At 43.9% G+C, this 19,340-nt stretch overlaps 1 protein-coding gene across 2 annotated transcripts; it reads right to left on the bottom strand.

Annotated features, from left to right (window-relative positions):
• Positions 1-1,447: 1,447 nt before the first annotated feature.
• Positions 1,448-12,345, bottom strand: tmem200b (transmembrane protein 200B). Of its 2 annotated transcripts, none has more exons than XM_039820788.1 (2): positions 12,047-12,345; positions 1,448-4,834 (listed from the first exon to the last, which is right to left on the bottom strand). In XM_039820788.1, exon 2 carries the CDS (start codon positions 4,783-4,785, stop codon positions 3,577-3,579), a length of 1,209 nt encoding a protein of 402 aa, XP_039676722.1. In that variant the 5' UTR covers positions 4,786-4,834; positions 12,047-12,345; the 3' UTR covers positions 1,448-3,576. The 2 variants fall into 2 exon arrangements, with proteins under 2 accessions (XP_039676722.1, XP_039676723.1); XM_039820789.1 differs by lacking the exon at positions 12,047-12,345 and adding an exon at positions 11,702-11,827.
• Between the last annotated feature and the right edge of the window lie 6,995 nt (positions 12,346-19,340).

Raw genomic sequence — 19,340 nt, 5'->3', positions numbered from 1 at the left:
TCTGATGGTAGCAGCGATGTGGTAACAATGATCCTGCTCTTAGCTCATTCTGAAAATGTTTACTAACCCCTGACCAATGCTAATGCTTTGGGTTGATTAGCTAATGGACCGGTGCCTGAATTTGTCGAAGAAAGGTGCCAGGACCCTAATTCAGCAGTTGCATGTGTCTTGGATATATTTATATTCACACTAGGGATGTTAAAATTAACTCAATAGTTGTGGCCGGTTAGCTCAGTTGGTAGAGCGGGTGCACATGTGCAGAGGTTTATTCCTCGATGCAGAAGGTCCAGAGTTCAGAGTAGAGTCCGACCTGTGACGGTTTTCCTGCATGTCTTCCCCCCCTCTCTCTCCCCTTTCATATCTCTCAATTTCCTATCCAATAAAGGTAGAAATGCCCAAAAACTAAAATGAACTCGATAGTTAACGCAAATTCCATTCAACACCAGAATTTGTCAAGTGATGACCCCTGTGATAACGCTCCATATTTTGGGAACGCAGGAAAGCTGCAACAGCAACGTTGTGGACAGTGTTGCCAACTTGGCGACTTTCTCGCAAGATTTGTGTCTGAAAATGTGGTTATGTGGACTTTACATAGAAATGCTTGTTTGTTTTTTCCCAATAAATCATGATATGTAGCCTTTTTGAGTGTAAATTTCAACCCATTCATAATACTGCAAATACTTCTAATAACAATTACAAGTAAGGGTACTCCTGCGGACCAAAATCAGAAGAGCTGGTACTCAGTACTGCTGAGGCGCTGTAATGGACAGAAACAATGACGTGCCGTCCAAATGATGCTGGCACTGGCATCATCTTGAACTCATTACAGAAACCTGTTTCTGAACTGTGTTGTGTTGGCTGGCAGTGTGGGGAAGCTTGAACAATCGGCTGTAAGATGATCTGACCCTCCTGCAGCCATGTAATCTTCTACCGCCCTGATCTTTCGCCGCACAGGGCAGGAGGCCCTGCTAGCTGGCTTTATGAGCTGTTAGAGACCCAGACGCCATCTTGTAAAGGCCCAATTAAATGAACACAGATCAGCAGGGACTGCATAACTGCCCAGAAGGAACCATAAAATCTAATAAGAAGGGAAAGTTTAGAGCATAGGAGGCTCTGCTGAGGATAATTGCAGCTGGGGAATTCCCTCTGCCATGCTACTCCATTCCTAACCCCCCCAGGACCACTTCTAAATATCAAGCTGGTACTGTGGAGCAGGAAAGGCAAGAAATTCAATTTCTCACATTTTCATTCAGCGGGTGATAAAGTGAACGTGGGCCTCACTGGTCCAGCTCCCAGCTGGATGTTTTCAGTCTGAGAAATATGGATGGAATGAGGAATGGGGTTGTCTGCCGCTGGCCTGGAGAGATGATTATATGCTGCATACATATACAACCAAGGTGCCGTTACCTTGACAGCCTGAATAAATGAGACAACAGCAAACAGGAGCTGCTCTTGCTTTGCCTTATACTATGCAACACAGGCATGGCAATGTAGTTTAATTTCTGTGGTGGACACAGGGCAAGACACAGCCAGCGATTGTTCGGGCAGACCGCTCATATTGCTCGTTATACATTTAGAACACAAAGTGTCACACATGGCATACAGAACAGGCAGCACAGACACAGAGAGAACCAGAGGAACAGGGAGGGGTCGCCTCTGCACATCTGCACGCCGTGTTAACGGAGAGGGGGGAAGGACAAGGAAGCAGGGGCCCCAGGAGACTGTGATTCATATTCTCGTCCCTCTATGACACACACCCAGCTGTATGCAGCAACACCGGTCAACTCACAATCGAACTGGAGCTGCACGCTGCACAATCCATCTGATCCCTCCGTTCAATGTGTGTGTGTATGTGTGTGTGTGTGTGTGTGTGTGTGTGGGTCGCCTGCTTCCATTACAGTTAATAGTGTGTCAACCAGAAGGACAACAAAGAGAATCGCCTTCATTATTGAGCATCAATCTTTTTTTACAACTTGGGTCTTATTTTCACAGTTTTGGCCATCCTTCTTATGATCAATAACAACATTGTAATATTCAAGTGACTAGCTGAGGTCTGGAAACACAGACTTTAAAGATAAAGTTTGATGGTTGTACACAGAGACAAACAGAATTTAACTGTGGTTGACATCATATAAACAGAAGTGCAACACGTGTGTGAAGGTTCCCTGGCCATGTGCTGTTGTGCACTAAAGTGTGTGCTGGGGCTGCTCACACACAGCTGTGTGTGCCTGTGTTACCGAGGGCCCTAAGTGCAAACACAGTGGCTAGGACACACAAAATAATCATCATTACCCAGAATGTCTTTGGTTGCGGTAATGTCATCGTTACCGATTGAGTTTCCCTGGTGCGGAGCTTCGCCTCCAACACGACAAATAAACTACAGTTATTACAACAATTATCACATTAGGAGGCAGAGGAATAGCTAAACATTTAACCCGCTGATCAACAGAGACGGAGAGTGAGAGAGAGAGAGAAGCCTAACTGCTAAACTAAAGTAGCTAACAGAGCTGGGGAACAACTGTTTTAGTGACAAGAAAGTCACTAAAAGGTGGTCGCTATGAGTGCTTGAGCGAATGAGATATGTGAGAGAATATAACAGAAATAACTGCGTCGAGCTACCGAAGCGAGATGCCATCAACACAGAAGCATGTCAACACGTCAGCCAATCAGGAGGCAGGACAGCAGAGCCAGCGTAGTTTCATTGATGAAAGAGAAAGACGCTCCGTATAGCCATAATATCTTACGCCCAATTTGGTGTTGAAGCCTGTCAGACTGAAGATCAGATGGCCTATCGGCGACCCTCGAGTAACCACGATTGGATGGTCTGACTGATGTGTGTAGAAATAATGGCCAAACCAACATAATAAGACCCAAGTAGTAATTAACCGAATTATCCCTTAACTATCATTATTATACACATAAAACCACAATGACATAACTCTGCATAAGTATTAAGATGTCACATACTGTACATCAGTGCCATGCATTGCATTTGGTGTATGTGACCTCAGCTGAGGAAAGAAATCCCATTATTATATAGTAGTTGCATTAGTGGAGAGCTGTCAGCACTTTATGGACTCGGGGGTCCAGGTAGTTTGGCTCAGGATTGATTGCACAGTGAAAACAATCCCTCTTCTATCCGTCCTTCACTAGGCTGTTCACACTGTGTCCTGGAAACAGGCAATGGTATTTTGGCATTGAGATACAAGTTGATTTCTCGCACTGCTGCCAACCCAAGCTGTGGAATTAAACAGTCCGTCAAATTGCTTTGCTCATCTGTGACAGTGTAGGGTCTAGCATATTGTTCCTTCATTTATATAAAAACATCTGCCAAAACCAACCGGAAGACAAGCAAGGACCGTCTGTGTATCAATATTCCACTGAAGATTGAGAATGAGTTTTGGAAGATCTTTGTGAGAAATACTGTACTCCAAATGCTCCAGGTCTTGGTTTTTCTCTCTGCCCCACGCAGGAAAAACACAAAGGCAGTGCAGTTTTAGAATCCAGGGGAAAATATCGTTACGATCCTTGGTTGTCATGGTGTTTGTATCCCTCAGGACTGTGAAAAGCAGGCAATCACTGGAAAGGCCCGGAGCCAAAACTCTTATCCCACTGATAGCACTGCTGCTCTAACTGGTCCAGCAGTCTGTCCACTGAGTCCTCTTTGTTCTCTAGTTTCAGGTATCGTCTCCCGCTGCCCAGGTCCAGCCGAGGCCAGCTCCGGCGCGTTTGCTCCTCTGCAGCATCCGCGGCCTGCCAAGGCATGTCGACATAAACCTGTGAAGCAGCTTCTCTCCGTGTGACTGCCAGCTGATTTATGTCTCCTTCCTCTCCGCGTGTGTGGAGTCCATCAGTCCAAGCTATATAAGGCTTAGTCCTGTGGCTCAGACTGTGGCAGCGCCTCGGCTGGACCGCTGGGACATCCCCCTGGTCCAGGGTGGACATGGAGCTGGCAGACAGCAGGCAGCTGTTGGCGGGCTGCTGACCCCCGTGCTTGGCACCACACTTTGTGTCGCAGTCTGTCTGACTGGAGTTACATGAGTTGGAGCGGGAGGAGTGGAGGGAAGGCGGGGGCTCTGACTCCTGGTGGTGGAGGGCCTCTGTCTGGAGGACAGCCTGCTGGTAGACACTGTCCTCCGCCCTGTCCTCCTGCTCTCTGGGCTGTGTGGTCCGGAGCAGAGGCTCCGAGCTGGCCAGCTGCTGCACACACAGGATGTTGAGATGGGCAGCTGGTAAACTGTTGACCCACTGGTAGTGGTTGGCCATGTAGTTGGCTGCTGCTAGCTCTTTAAAGTCGGCTGAGGGAACAGCCGCTGACACAGAGCAGAGGACACTGCGCATCTGAGCCAGCAGCATTTGAGTCTCTCTGTCCCGGTTCTCGTACAGGACCGTGTTGGCGCATATGAGGATGAAGAGCCCCACCCCCATGATGACCGGTCCTAGCAGCTTCATCCGCTCACTGTGGACCAGGCTGGCTGAGGACAGGAGGCCCTTAGCTCCTAGAGTCCAGCCAGAAGTCTGCGACTCGGAGATACTCTCCCCCTCTGCAGCTCCCAGGATGGAGGACCTGGATATCCGGTAGGGCCAGTATCCTGCCACGGCCAGAGCCGTGCCAACAACCACCACCAGGACACCCAGCACCAGGAAGGCTCCGGGGATGGAGCGCATGCGAAGCTTGCCTTGGATTACCCCGTCCTTCTTCTTTCGGCCTCGTAAGGCGAAGCGAGACCTCCGCGGGAAGGGAGGGGAAGCTGGGGCAACACCTCGGGCCTTCTGGGTCGTCATGGCAGCAGTCAGTCCAGAGCTGCTGCTCCTGGCACACCCTGTCAGAGGACTATGGGAGGGGGGGAATATTAACAGTTAATTCAGCTATACCAGTGTATCTACATGTTGCCTCGATTAACTCAAATACATATGAGTCTTTATCTAACGGTGCACAATACATCAGTCAAAGCCTAACGTTTTTATCTTCTATAGAAACTGTAGATCTATACAGGCTTTAATATCTAAATGTGTATTTCTACAAATGATTGTGATAAGGCAGTAGAACAGTCTGCATCTTCTATGTTGGTAATAAATGTTTAGCCTTTGAATGTTGTCCCTTGGATTGGTTTTTGAATGGAATGACTCAATCAGCCAATCAAAGGCAATCTTTCAAGGATCCATCCGCTGTAAAGAAAGGAAAGAAAAGAAAAAATGCAAATATAAAGATGTTCTGAAATCTTTCGCAAGATCGTTTATCAGTATCTGTCAAACCACAGAAAATATTGGTAAGGGTAGGGCTGAACGATTAATGGAATTCAAATCGTTATGGCGATGTAATAGAACACAATTTTCAATCTCAAAAGTGGCAATTTATTTAAATGCTGCAAAACTCGTGGCCCCGTGGGCTTTAGGTGCCCTACGCTGCCCTACGCCGCACGTGACATATGCCACTGAGAGCAGAAGAAGAAAACTACTTGTAAGACGCCACGGGCAAACTTTAAAGCTCGCAGTGCTGTGGAAATGCTTTCAGTATAATCCACCCTGTTGTAACAGTGTGTGGTCCAGAGAGAGAGAGAGAGAGAGAGAGATGGTGGATCTGAGCAGACAGCTGTTGATATGATTAAAGTAACATCACATGAGCCGCGTTATAATAGCCCTTCAGGCCGACATTTCAGAAACAGTAAATCCCGAACTGTACTTCTTGCAGCGGAACATTAAAGTAGAGTGACAGTGTACAGCGTGTGCGTTTAAGTTATCTTACACTTGATGTTTTTATTTTTCTATTCTTCACTGTGGCATTTCCTTTTGATAAAAAAAAAAAATCCCATCATATTCCTTTCATTGTATTTAAAAAACTGCACTTTAACTTTAATTGGAAAAACTAACAATTCCATTAATTACTGACATGTTATAGGCTACTGTTTCAGTCTATAATGTGGCCATTTGCATATGAAAATAACTAATTAGAAAGCCTATTCTTTTAATAAAGATTTGACAATAAAGATATGTTTCTTAAGATTTTAGCCAGAATTGTGTTAAGGCAAACAGTAAAATAAATTAAAAGCATGTTGAAATTGGCAATGTACCAAACTAAAACAAAAACCGTGACATGAACCGAACCGTGAATTTTGTGAACCGTTCCAACCCTATACATCAATATATTCATTTGTTATCCAAAGTAATCACGTTGGAGTTTTTCCCTAACTTAGTGATAAAGAGAGACAATTACAATGAGGAGATGTTTGTACTGGAGATAGATTTCTTTTGTGTGTTACTGAAAGCAGCAGATACGTGTTTTTCAGACTGCTTGATGTTGCCTTCAATAACATTCTCTACCAGCCAGTTCTTGTGCTCTCCATGTTGTATCGCAGTCGTGATCTGCAGCTAAATTCACCCTGGCGAGTTCCCTGACGGAGCTTCGGAGCAAAGCCTCTGCACCACTCAACTAGAAGCAAACATCTGGCTTTAGAAAAGGAGTCTGCTGATACAACCAAATACTTTCCTTCTGTAATGCATTTTATCTGTCATCATGGCACACCAGACGTGGATGCCTGGAATCCAGGCGTATTTAGCCCTGTCTTAACTCACTTTGGTCACCCATTAGTGAGTGGCTGTTTACCTCGCACAAGTTCGTTTTCAATGTTGTTGACTACTCCTCGAACTGTTCCAAACCTTCGATGTCTGTGGGGAGCTTGGAAATGAAATTAGGTACAAACTAAAGTAAAGAAACACGTGCGCTGTTCTTCTGGAGATCCCACATGGTCATAAACATTTGTGCGTTTGTGTGAGGTCCCGTGCATGTTACACTAAGTGTAAACTGTGAGAAGTCTTACAGCTCGCTCATTTCTCCTTCTTCCTTGTGGAAATATTCCTGTCCAGGTCAAGGTTATTATGGTTTTGCATTTTTCATTAGTTTTTATTTTTATTTGGTTTTGACTTTTGGTTTTCTAATTCAGTTTAGTTTTAATTAGTTTTTAAAGCGGGTTTGCTAGTTTAGTTTTTATTTTTGGAAAATGCTTAGTTTTAGTTTAGTTTGTATTAGTCTTTTTTTGTAATATGGGTTATTTGTCAGAGGCAAGATTCAAAAAGGTCAGAAAAAGTATTGCGCAATAATAACTCAACAAAAACATCATACAATTTTAGAAATATGTATTCAACAATAACACCAGTACATGTACATATGATGAGGACAAATATGTAAACAGTACACAAGATGCCGCAGTAAGTGCAAAATGTGTAAGTGACGTGTTCCAGGAAAAACCCTAAATAGCCAACAGACTAAAGAAGACAGACGTGAACAGGTGTTTTAAACTTTGGTTGAGTAAAGTGATGAACTTTTTGAAGTCAATCGACTCACACAGTTGTGTAGACATCCCAGTATCAACACACATATTAACCCACGCTTCCTCCCGCTTTTGGTGTTCTAAGTATGTACTAACCAGCAGCTATCGGGTCGAAAGCCCTCCTGTAGTGTTCTCTGTCCTATGGTTGTCTATACCTTCTCCTTTACCTTTTCAAGGTAAGCTAGGTTAGCCTCTTTGTGCGCGCTTCTCAAATCTACTTTCAAATTTGTGGGATTTTTCCCTTTAATAGATTGTCCAGATATTTTACCACCTTCCACTGCGAGGCACTTGCTTTTATCTGACACAGTCATAATCAAATAGGACTCTGCCACTTTCTTACGACTTTCGGTGCCGCCATGAGGCCAGGCGAGGGGCATGGACTATGTTGTGTTCAATTTGACATGGAATGTCGGAATTTCTGGGTTCCCAGTGGGAAACTATATGTGTCTATGGCATAGACTGAATAAAACTGGTCTATATATATATAGATATAACGTTATTTGCTCTGTGAAAGAGGTTGACAATGACGAAAACTAAGGACATTTGCTCGATCATTTTATTTTATTTTAGTTAGTTTTGCAAACACACAGTTTTAGTTAGTTATCTTTTTTTTGTAATGCCTCCTTTTTATTTTTATTTCAGTTTGCGACTATGTTTTTTCCCACCTAGTTTTCGTTATTTTGTTCGTTTTCGTTATGTAACCTTGGTCCAGATGAGGCTGGGCCTCAGCAGCTTTAATCAAAGCTTTTTAGATAGGTTTATTTTTTTTAAGTTAGATCTGTGGTCCTCAGACGTTTTCTGTTATTCCCCCGTTAGAAGCCGAAAAAATGCATGCCTCCAAACCTAGAAAAAATGAGACTGTCCTCCCTGAAAAATGCACACATAAGTGGTTTGTTCCAGCATGATTCTGACCCGTATTTAGGTTTCTAGTGGCGGCGCCCTCTAGTGGCCGTAGTAGTTCTGACAGGAGCAAAGCAGGAAGTGAGGTGAGGAAGTAGAAGAGCGCCAAATGTCCTGTAAGGAGGTAGGTTGGGGAGGTGGATGGGTCAAAGAAACTCAGGACTTTCACCCAGGAGACCTGGGTTCATGTCTCGTTTGAAAAGAAAAGGAAACATAATGGGGCTGATTGCCTGTTGCCCCACTGCAATTTGATTGGCTAATTTGCCAAATACTGTTTTTACTAGAGAAGATAGTAACTGTGGTCACCATGAACCATCTGGATTATCTTATGGCGCTTACCCACTGCTATTACCATCTCTACTCGGCTCGGCACGACTCGACTCGGCCGCGGGGCCCTGTCCTCCATTTTCCATCGCAGATTTAGTACCGTTGTCGGTACACGATCCGTGCTGCCTGCATGATCCGTTCTGGCATGTGCAAGACGTTAAGCGCATGCACAGATGAAAATCCAGTTTTACGAGGATTTACGACATTAGACATTAGCTGTTAGCTATATAAACTAACGTTAGCTTCCCAATGGAGGCTAACGGCTGGCCTCTACAACTACGTCCGGAAGCGTGGAACAAATCGTGCAGTGTCCAGTATCCTCTTGAGTATCCTCGGTAAAACAGGATTACACTGCGTGATCTGTTCCATGCTAGCCTCCACCGGGAAGCTAAACGTAACTAAACTAACAGCTAATTCGGCTAACTGCTAGATAGCTGACAGCTCGATTCAGTCTGAAATAACGTTAACTCAAGCTTAACACTGGGAAAAGCAGGCAACAGCTAAATTAAGACTTTACAGTAATAATAATAAAGACAAGTATTGATTTGATTGTATTTTAAATGAATGAGCACAAGTAAAGTAGAACTGACGTTACAGCTGTTATATATTTTAATTGTTATTTTCAGGTTTTATTTTGAGGGTCTTTTAAAATTATTACATGCTGTCTCAGCTAGCGGTTAGCTGAATTAGCTGTTGGCTAGCTAGCTAAACTAATGTTTAAACCAACGACCGGAAGCGTGGAACAGATCGTGCAGTGTAATCCTGTTTTACACATGGTTTTACCGAGGATGATAGTGGACACTGCACAATCTGTTCCACACTTCCGGTCGTAGTTGTAGCGGTCTGCCGTTAGCCTCCACTGGGAAGCTAACGTTAGTTTATATAGCTAACAGCTAATTCGGCTAACCGTTTAGTGCAACTTCGTAAATCCTCGTAAAACAGGATTTTCATCTGCGCATGCGCTTAACGTCTTGCGCATGTGCTTAACGTCTTGCACATGCGCAGAACGGATCGTGCAGGCAGCACGGATCGTGTACCGACAACCACCTCATGCGTGAGGCGAGCGTGGCTGGTCGTCATAGCGACGCCGCAGGAAACTACCTTGACCTAACGCGACACACACACAGAACGTCGAAGGTCTGTTGTTTCGGCACGTGAATGTTGCCACAACCAGAAGACTAATTTAGTTTCAAAAGAAGCTGGAGGCTTCTTTCCCCCGAGAGGGTGGGGGGTGGGTGGGAGAGGGTTTTTGTTCTTGTTGAATTTGTTTATCTGTTCTATGCACCATCTGACATTACCTGGCACATATTGTGGAATTTGTTCTGTATGTCTGAATGATAAATGGTGCTAAAAAATTATTAATAAAATGATCTAAAAAAAAAAAAGAAGAAGCTGCAAAAAAAAACACCACTGGCTAAGCTATTTAAAAATGGCGGGTTTGTTCAGGACACCCCCGTCTATCGCTAGCAAGGGGGGTAAGCCTCTCTTCAGAACTCGAACCTCCTATGGCGCCATTTTGATGCTACCAAACGCTCACCTGCCGTTAGCATCACATTGACTGCCATTCATTTTGACGTCACTTTGACAGCGAATAACTTTACATCTGTAGCGTTTAAAGACTTTATTTGGCCATTGTTAATTTCTAAAGAAACACGACAATGTATAAAAGGCTCCATTACCTTGTACCTCACGTTATGGCTCCGTAGCAGACCTTTTTTTATAAAAATAGATTGTGTAATAACTACACGACTACGCATAGTAGAGGAATTACCGGAATTACAGGAGAAGCTCGCAGGCAGTTTCAACTTACATGAGCTGTTTAATGTTAACTAGCATTTTAGTTAGCAATAATTAGCCTGTGCCCATGTTATCTCCTTACATATACCTACGCTCTCTGTCTCTGTAAGATTGGGAATGATTGAGATTTCTCTTGGCACAGCTACCAGAAGACTTCCAACTTTCAGACACGTTGCTCACGTCACATCTACGTCGTCTCTCTCAGTTGGAGGCTATTCAGTAAAGCAAGAGATCACCGGAAAAGTGACTTTTAATATCCTTCGCTGGTCTCCGTCCAGAGCAACGGGATCTGTTGGTCCAGTTTATATACTGTCTATGGGAAAAATGGAGCGGACTTTCCTTTCTAAACAGTGGAAATGTAACATGCAACGTACTGTATATATACAACCTTTTACTTTCCTCCTGAGTTTGTTTCAGGGACGCGTATTTTGTTATTAGAAGTATTTTAGTTTCGGTTTGTTCACATGATGCCTCCGTCACACAAATAACCGGGCCATCTACTGATGCAACGATGTCCGAAATCTGGTTTGGTTGTTCCCTATGTACTTCACTATTTAATAAACACTATATAGGGAATAGTGAGGGAGGGAATGAGAGAACGGTTTCGAACACAGCTTATGGCTCCAAAATTACAAGATGGCGGCGCCCGTATCCGGGAGATTTTGGCTTCACTTTCTACAGCGGGAGGAAGTGGAGACGCGTCGGCCATCTTTAGAAACAGTCTGTGGTCAAGAAGGGCCTTTCAGGATCTTTGGCATCTTTCTGAGAGGATTACCAAAAATGAAAGCAGCAGGACAACAAGTTAAAATGGAGCAAACCTACCCAAACTGACAGCGCATACAAACGGCAAATGTAGTAGAACAAGCATGAGCCCAGTGAGATTAGGCTATCACCTGTGTTAAACTGTGTGGGAAATGTGAAATGATATCAAAATTGTGTCATTGTTTTGTGTTTTGCATGTGTCCAAAGTAATATTTGCCCCGCCATTTTCCCACCTAAAAACACCACTGCATTGACCCATCATCACGCCGTCCATCTGTTTCCCAGCAGCAGAGGAAGCTGGACTGGAGCCAGTTCACTCCTGGGAAGCCACAAGTTGTGCTTCACGATGGGAATAAATCAAGTATATGGAAATAATGCGTTATGATAACCTTACAGCAGGCTGTGGAAGGGTGGAACCATACAAACATGTCTCTTTTTCTTCAAGCAAGCTGCGGTTCTTTTTTTATGAAGCCTAACAGAGGCGGGCAGACCCCTGAAATCATCTTCACTCAAGGCTTCAGTTGTGAAAAATCTGAATACAGGCTATAGCTTATTCACTCGACAGGAATAAGGCGTTTTATCTTTACCTTAACGATGAAACTGCCGCGCCGTGCCGAGCCGTGCCGTGCCGGACTACCTCCTAAAACTGTGTCTGCTGTATGGAGGCTACACACAGACAGGAATGTGTCTGACTGACGTGCCGCTGCATTCCTCTACAACAATAACACACAACACACACACACACACACACACGCACGCACGCACGCACGCACGCACGCACACACACACACACACACACACTGTCATTCATTAAACTGAAAGTCCCAGTAATAACCGAGTTGATGTCATTCAGCAGCGTGACTGCAGCTGAATGTTGAAGTTCTCTGTGATTCTAACCAAACAACCAGCAGCCGTGACTTTCGGAAACTTGCCTGTATTTCTCGGATCCTGTTGCGGCTTGTTCATAGTTGGAGAACACACAACGTCCCAATAATTTTGGGATGAATATTCTCCATGCTGTGCACGACCCAGATGTTAACTCTGTTCAAACGCTATCGTAGGCTACGCTGTCTTCACCAACTTCTCCGGACTGTGCGACAGAAAGCTCCTTTCTTCCCGAGGACAGTTAAAATTACGCAGCGGCCAGCCCCGCACGCATGGCTCCATGGCCCCGCTCTGTAGTCCGTCTGCGCTGCGGCCGCCAGCTTCAAATGGACCAGCAGTCAAGCGCGCAGCAACTAATACCGATCCGCTCTAGAATGCACTGTGTTTTTCAAAATAAAAGTATGACCAGTATTGTGCTAAAATCAAGGAGAGGGTTAACTTGTCCTGCTACAGATTTCCCCACCGTGGTCAGAAAGCACAGGGAAGACACTTTGTTTCTCTCACTATACCTCCCGAGTTGGTACGGCTCTGAAGGGAATCACGTCACTCTCTCACTCGCTCTACCACACACTCCCCAGCAGCATACAAACATGTTGCTATTCAAGGCAGACACCAAAGTATAAGCTTTAGGCCACTTAGATAGGCTATGGCAAAAGCTCTGCGTAGAGACCCGCAGAAGCATAAATCCGCCTTAAAAGTCAATGTCAGTGGGGGTCCGAGGCCTTGTTAATGAGGCTGACTGCAGAGGGGAAGAAACTGTTTTCATGCCCTGAGGTTTTGGTCCTGATGACTGCAGCCTCCTACCAGAGGGGAGGGGTTCAAACAGTTTGTGTCCAGGGTGAGAGGGATCCGCTACAATCTTTCCTGCCTGCCTCAGCATCAGCCAATCACCTTCTCAGCAGAGCGGATGATACGCTGCAGTCTGCCCTTGTCCTTTGCAGTGGCAGCAGCGTACCAGATGGTGATGGAGCAGGTGAGGCTGGACTCAATGATGGCAGTGTAGAAGTGAACCACCATAGTATTTGACAGGTTGAACTTCTTCAGCTGCAGCAGGAAGTACATGTGTCGGTGCTGTATTCTTAGATTTAAAAAGAGCATTTGACACTGTTAATCATGACATTTTATTGTCTAAACTGACATATTTTAACTTTTCTTCAAATACCGTTCAATGGATTAAATCTTATCTGGACTTAAGAAAACAGTGTGTTAACATTAACGTTGTCAAATCGTCTTTCTTGGATGTCCCCATTGGTGTGCCTCAAGGGTCAATACTTGGTCCCTTATTATTTTCTTTATATATAAATGACCTTCCAAATACTTGTGTTGATGTTGATTTTCAAATGTATGCTGATGACGCTGTCATCTACACAAGTGCAAAAAGTATTCAAGAGGCTTCTGTTATCCTGACCTCCGCCCTGGTCCCTGTAAATGAATGGCTTTTTAAATCCTGTCTGCTACTTAATACCAAAAAAACTGTTTGCATGATGTTCACGAAACAGTCCTGAGACATAAAACAATCTGGTGTATTTTTAAGAGGAGTAGAATTAGAAGTTGTTTCAGAATTTAAGCACCTTGGTGTGACTCTTGATTCCACATTAAGTTTTAACAAACACGTAAAAAGAATATCGAGTACAGTGAAATTTAATTTACGTCCTTTTATACCATTTGGGGCTGACAAACTGTTTTTACATTGTATGATTTTATCACATATTGAATACTGTTGTATAAGTTGGACATTGTCTGGTATGAAGACTCTTAAATTAATAGAATCGCTCTATTAAAATGCCTTAAAAGTCTTTGATAAAAAAGCCAATGTCCTTTCATATTTGTAATATTTTACAAAAACATAACCTATTAAGTATGGAAAATTTTAAACATTTCAAATATGCTTTGTGTACAAAGTGTTAAATGGATTAGCCCCTCCTCCGATGTCGGACTTCTTCAAAACAAAGACTCACAGTGGGGCCAGGACTAGGGACTCCTCTAGAGGTGACTGTGAGGTGCCTTTTAGAAGAACAGCCTTTGGGCAAAATGCTTTGTCTGTGAAGGCTGGTAAGTTCTGGAACAGTATCCCCATCAGTGTTAGGGAATGTCCGACATTAATAATTTTTAAAACCAAACTTAAAGTGTGGCTTAAAGCAAACCAGTCTTGTAACCATTAAGTGACTATTTCACTTTTGCCTGTATTTATTCATTTTTGTATTGTTTTTCTTTTTCTTTTAGATTTGTATGTTGTAATTTCTGTATTTCTGTAATTTGTCTGGGGACTACGGATGTAAATTAGCCCTGTGGCTATAATCCGGCGTGTTTACGTCTGTTTTTGTTGTTTCAATGCAGATGTTCATTAATGTGCATTGTCCCTATCAAATAAAGGATTAACTAACTAACTAGTTATTCAGTCCTGTGATCCTTGTTTTCTTGGGGACAGGGATGATGGTGGCATGCAGTGCTTAACTTGTAAAGTGGGAGGTGCCAGAGCGCAGAGCGGGGGTGGATCCGGCGACTCAAAACGGGGGTTGGAGGTAACGGAACAAAAAAAAGAAAAATTACACTGCCTACGTAGCTTCTCTGACTAAAAAAGCCTGAACAACGCTGTGTGTACATCAGGGCATTGTTCATTTTAATATCAGAACATGCACTGCATGGGTACGAAATGTAAAGTCTCCACATTCTTGATCGGCGGAAACGATTTTTGCTTGTTTGGGATGCGACTGGCCAGCATATTTGAAAAAGTTAGGCAAACTTTGTTGTCTTTTTGACATTTTTCCCCAGAGTGAAACGAGGCTAACGGCAATCTCAACCAGCACAAGCGCATGTTTCACTTGAAGTGCCTCCCCTCCCTTTCCCCCCTCTTTCTTACCCTGAAAATTCACCTCAAAACGCATCGAAAAAGGCCAACACAAGCTTTTTGTGGAACTTCGATGGGGACTAACAATACAGATAACAACATTGAACACTACACAGTCAGTAATTTTTCATAGTGACACAGGAGGTTCCGGATCCAACGTCGGAGGTGCTGGAACATGTTTTGGTGTGTTCCGGCTCAAATTAAGCTCTGGTGGCATGTCTCCAGTGAGGTGTTAAAAATGTCTGTGAACACCAGAGACAGCTTCAGGGTGGAGGGAGAGACAGAGTCTGGCCCGGCTGCTTTGTGGGGGTTTTGTTTTTTGTCTGTTGACTTGTCTTTCCTGACTGGAGAGTTGTTGTAGTGGCCTTGGTGATTGGTGCATACATACACAAACAAACCTATTAAACATTTATAAGAATGAACAATAAATACAGAAACAGAAACAAATATATACAAATTAGCTGTTTAAGTAGTTTAAGCTCTGTGTCTGCTGGACAGCATTGTCTTTCAAAGACCCCTTCAGACAGAAAATGATACGCTGAAAACTGTTGTTGCATCCTCTCATCTCTTCCTGCCTTGCTAAACCTGTAGTTTGACTCTTTAAACTGGTCCCTGTCCCCGCTCCTAAACACCTCTTCCTTCACCAACCTTAGCTGTCTGAGTTTGGCTTGTCGTTGTTGTACCTGTACCTGTAGTACCTCACAGAAGCTGACGTCACAGCCTCTTTGTACTGGTCCAGAGTGTTGGTAGCAGTCCTATAAACATCCCAGTCTGTGCAGTCCAAACATGCCTGAAGATCTGCCACAGCTTCACTGGTCCACTTCTTAAATGTCCTCACAACAGGTTTAAGAAGTTTTAGTTTCTGCCTGTATGATGGAATCAGGTGGACCATGGCGGGGTCTGAGTTTCCCAGTGCAGCGCAGGGGATTGTGTGATATCCAGTGATCCAAAATATTCTCCTCTCTGGTTGGACATTTAATAAACGGTCTGTATTTGGGGAGCTCATGGCTGAGTTTACATATGTTAAAGTCACGAGGACAATAACAAGGGAATCCGGGTCCACACACACACACACACACACACACTATCTGGTCGGAGAGCGCCCGTAAAGTTTATAGTTAAATTTAGGCAAGAAAAGATGAGCCGGGTACAGAGCACCGTAAGGTCACGGTCTTTTCAGAGGCCGTTACAGTTAAAGGAACACTCTCACTTTGGCGGATTTTGTCTTATTCACCGTATCGCCCAGAGTTAGATAACTCCATACATACCCTTCTCATCTCCGTGCGTGTCCTAACTATCTGACGCACCCTCCGCTAGCCTAGCTTAGCACAGATCCTGGAGGTAACCGGCTCCATCTAGCCTACTGCTCCCAATAAGTAATAACGCCAACATTTTCCTATTTCCATGTTGTGATTTGTATATTCACAGCGTGTACAAATAACAAGGTCACATGAGACACAGCCATCTTCTAACTGTATACATACTGGGAACTATATTCTCAGAAGGCGAAGGACTGCTACTTCTGTTACTTGGGCGGAGTGATTTGCTCGCAGCACCTCGCCGTGGTGAGGAACAGAGAGTTTGCTCAGAGTTGGAGTAATAATCACTCCGCCCATGTAGCAGTGCTTTGCCTTCTGAGAATAGTTCCCAGTATGTATGATGAGAAGGGTATGTATGGACTTATCTAACTCTGGGGGATACGGTGAATAAGCTAAAGTCCCAATAAGTCGGCGTGTTCTTTTAAGTTTAGACGACAAAAGGTGACCGTCCTGTGGCGACGACAGTTAAGTCACACCAAAATGACTAATCAAGATTAGAAAAAAAGAGAAGGGGAAGGATTCACAGGGGAAGAATTTCAGCAGGGATAGATTTTTGGGTAATTTAGTTTGTATAAGCTTTTCCCAGGATGCCAAGACCCACAAATTCCCAGAAAGAACATAAAGGATATGACCGAGCCTTGGAGTTGCACTTTGCTAATATTAAACTTACTTTATACTCTACTTACATTTCAGAGGGAAATATTGTACTTTTTACTCTTTTATTTATCTGACATCTAAAGTTACTGGTAGGCCTATAAGTTGTTAAAACGTTAGTTAATTGACTTAAATATAACTGTACAGAATGATTTACAATAACATCAAATAAAAATATTAGGTCTAAATAATATTCACTCACATACACTGATAGTTTGGACCGTCTGTTGATGATCAATCAGTAGGTCAACTAATTTTTCAGTAATAGAAATCTTACTTGATATAGCTTTCTTAATTACTTTTAAAGTGAAGTTATTTAGACTCTCAGAAAAGATGTGTAGCTGAATCCACTCGTACGCTACAAAGTTGTTAAAATGTTTTTTTTAACCATCTTATTATTTTATGAACATTTTCACATGCTGGCTTATACATTACCCGGGTATAATCAAATACCAACCATGTGTGAGGGTCTCCCCAGGTTGCTAAAACCACACACATTCTCTCTCTCACACACACACACATTTCAATCCAAATTCATCCAAATCTCATGTTGTATTATTTTCAGTCTTCCTCTTTGTATTCCTTGCATAACGACATTGACCAATATGTGTGAAAAATCTGACCCTTTCTATCCACACAGACACTATACCCTTCATTCATGATGTGATTGAATTAAATTTAATTAGATAGACAGACAGACTTCCTTGATCCCAACTGGGAAAGCTCAGTGTGTTATCAGTTAGCTCAGTGTGTTGTTTCTATAGGATATAACTCCATGGATACAACCAATCCCAAGAATCCCAAGAGAAACAGACACGGCTATTCGTCTCCACCTAGTGGGTGCCAAGTGATGTCACACAGTGTAAATCAAGTCTTGCACAAAGTTCTTTTTCACCTGCGTCAGACAGTTCCACCATCACATGGAACATTTGGATCTCTTCATACACCAGCTGGCAGTTTGACAGTGTCGAGTTGATAGTAGCTGTGATGGCTGTAGCAGCACCACCTGCTGGAAACTGACAAACAGGATGAAAATCCTCCTGGTAAAATGAGAATACTTTCTCTTATGTTTTACTATTACTATCTTGTGATGACAAGTCATACATTTGACCTAGGATCTCAAAATGTTGATTTACTCGACGTAGACTATACAAATTCCAAATGGATAAACACTTTTGTTCCACAATGTAATACTCATGGAAATTGGAGCATGTAGCATGTACAGCTTATAAAAAGTGACTCCATTCCCGGCTCCACTAAACCTAACAACCGCGGTCCCGCATAAGCTGTGTCACGATGGTGGTTAACAACATAGACATATATAAACTGGACCAACCAGTGAAGGATATTAGAAGCACTTTTCCGGTGAGGGCTGAGCGTTACTGAGCAGCCTCCAACTGAGAGAGACAACGTAGATGTGACGTGAGCAACCTGTCTGAAAGTTGGAAGTCTTCTGGTAGCTGTGCCAAGAGAAATCTCAATCATTCCCAATCTTACAGAGACGGAGAGCGTAGGTATATGTAAGGAGATAATATGGGCACAGGCTGGACTTCCGGTTTGGTGAGCATGTGAGAGCGACGTGGTCTCAGTCTCCCGTAACTCAACTTTGCAAAAACCCGTATTTTTCTTATACCCTTGACGACCCAAGTAAGACCTGACACCTCACAAAATCAGTATAACATCGTGTCACCAGGAATAATGTCAAAAACGGCAAAACTGTTGAAGAAGAGTAAGAATGAAGCTCGGAGTGCTTCATTCTGGAGACAAGGCTGGAAAAAATACAGACCACGGTGTTAGATCATGGACAACATATCATCTCGATGGAAACCAGTGCTGAATCAGATGACCAGCATATTCGTACTCTGGAGGCGAGGTTGGTAGCTTTAGCGGATAGCAACAACAAGCTACCAGCGAAGACGTCGGACCTCGAAAGCCGGAGCCGCAGGAATAATATCCGCATCATTGGCCTCCCAGAATGGATTGAGGGGCCCACACCCACCATGTTCTTCTCGAAGCTGTTAGTTGACCTACTCGGAGAGGAGATCCTGGAATCCCCTCCCGAGCTTGACCGAGCGCACAGGGCGCTAACCGCCAAGCCACAACCAGGATCGAGGCCGCGGCCTGTGATTGTCCGCCTGCACCGCTTTCAGGTTAAGGACCTAATCATACGAGAGGCCCGCAAAAAAAGAGGGAAACTACAATATCAAGGAGTCCCCGTCCAGATATTCGAAGACTACGCTCCGGAGGTGGTGGAAGAACGCGCAAAATACCGGACGGTGATGGCAGAGCTGTACAACCTCTCTCTTAGGCCCGCATTACTCTTCCCGGCTCGCCTTCAGGTAACACTCAACGGCGGGGCTAAGAAGAGGTTCTCCTTCCCAGAAGAGGCCGCGGCGCTCGCTTCAAGCAAACAGAGCCCGAAGCCGGACTAGCTTAGCCAGCTAGGTTGGGCATACACAACACTAAGGCAGCTCCGGTGGAACGTAAGGTCACCAGGTATAGTTCTGATAACCAAGGCAT

Source organism: Perca fluviatilis, chromosome 13 (assembly GCF_010015445.1).
Source record: "Perca fluviatilis chromosome 13, GENO_Pfluv_1.0, whole genome shotgun sequence".
Taxonomy (NCBI): domain Eukaryota; kingdom Metazoa; phylum Chordata; class Actinopteri; order Perciformes; family Percidae; genus Perca; species Perca fluviatilis.
Note: the sequence above shows the minus strand (reverse complement) of the source record. Positions and strands in the feature narration are given on the sequence as shown.

Bases quoted from the DNA above. Each gene is read 5' to 3' on its own strand.
- tmem200b (XM_039820788.1), bottom strand. From the start codon at position 4,785: ATGACGACCCAGAAGGCCCGAGGTGTTGCCCCAGCTTCCCCTCCCTTC.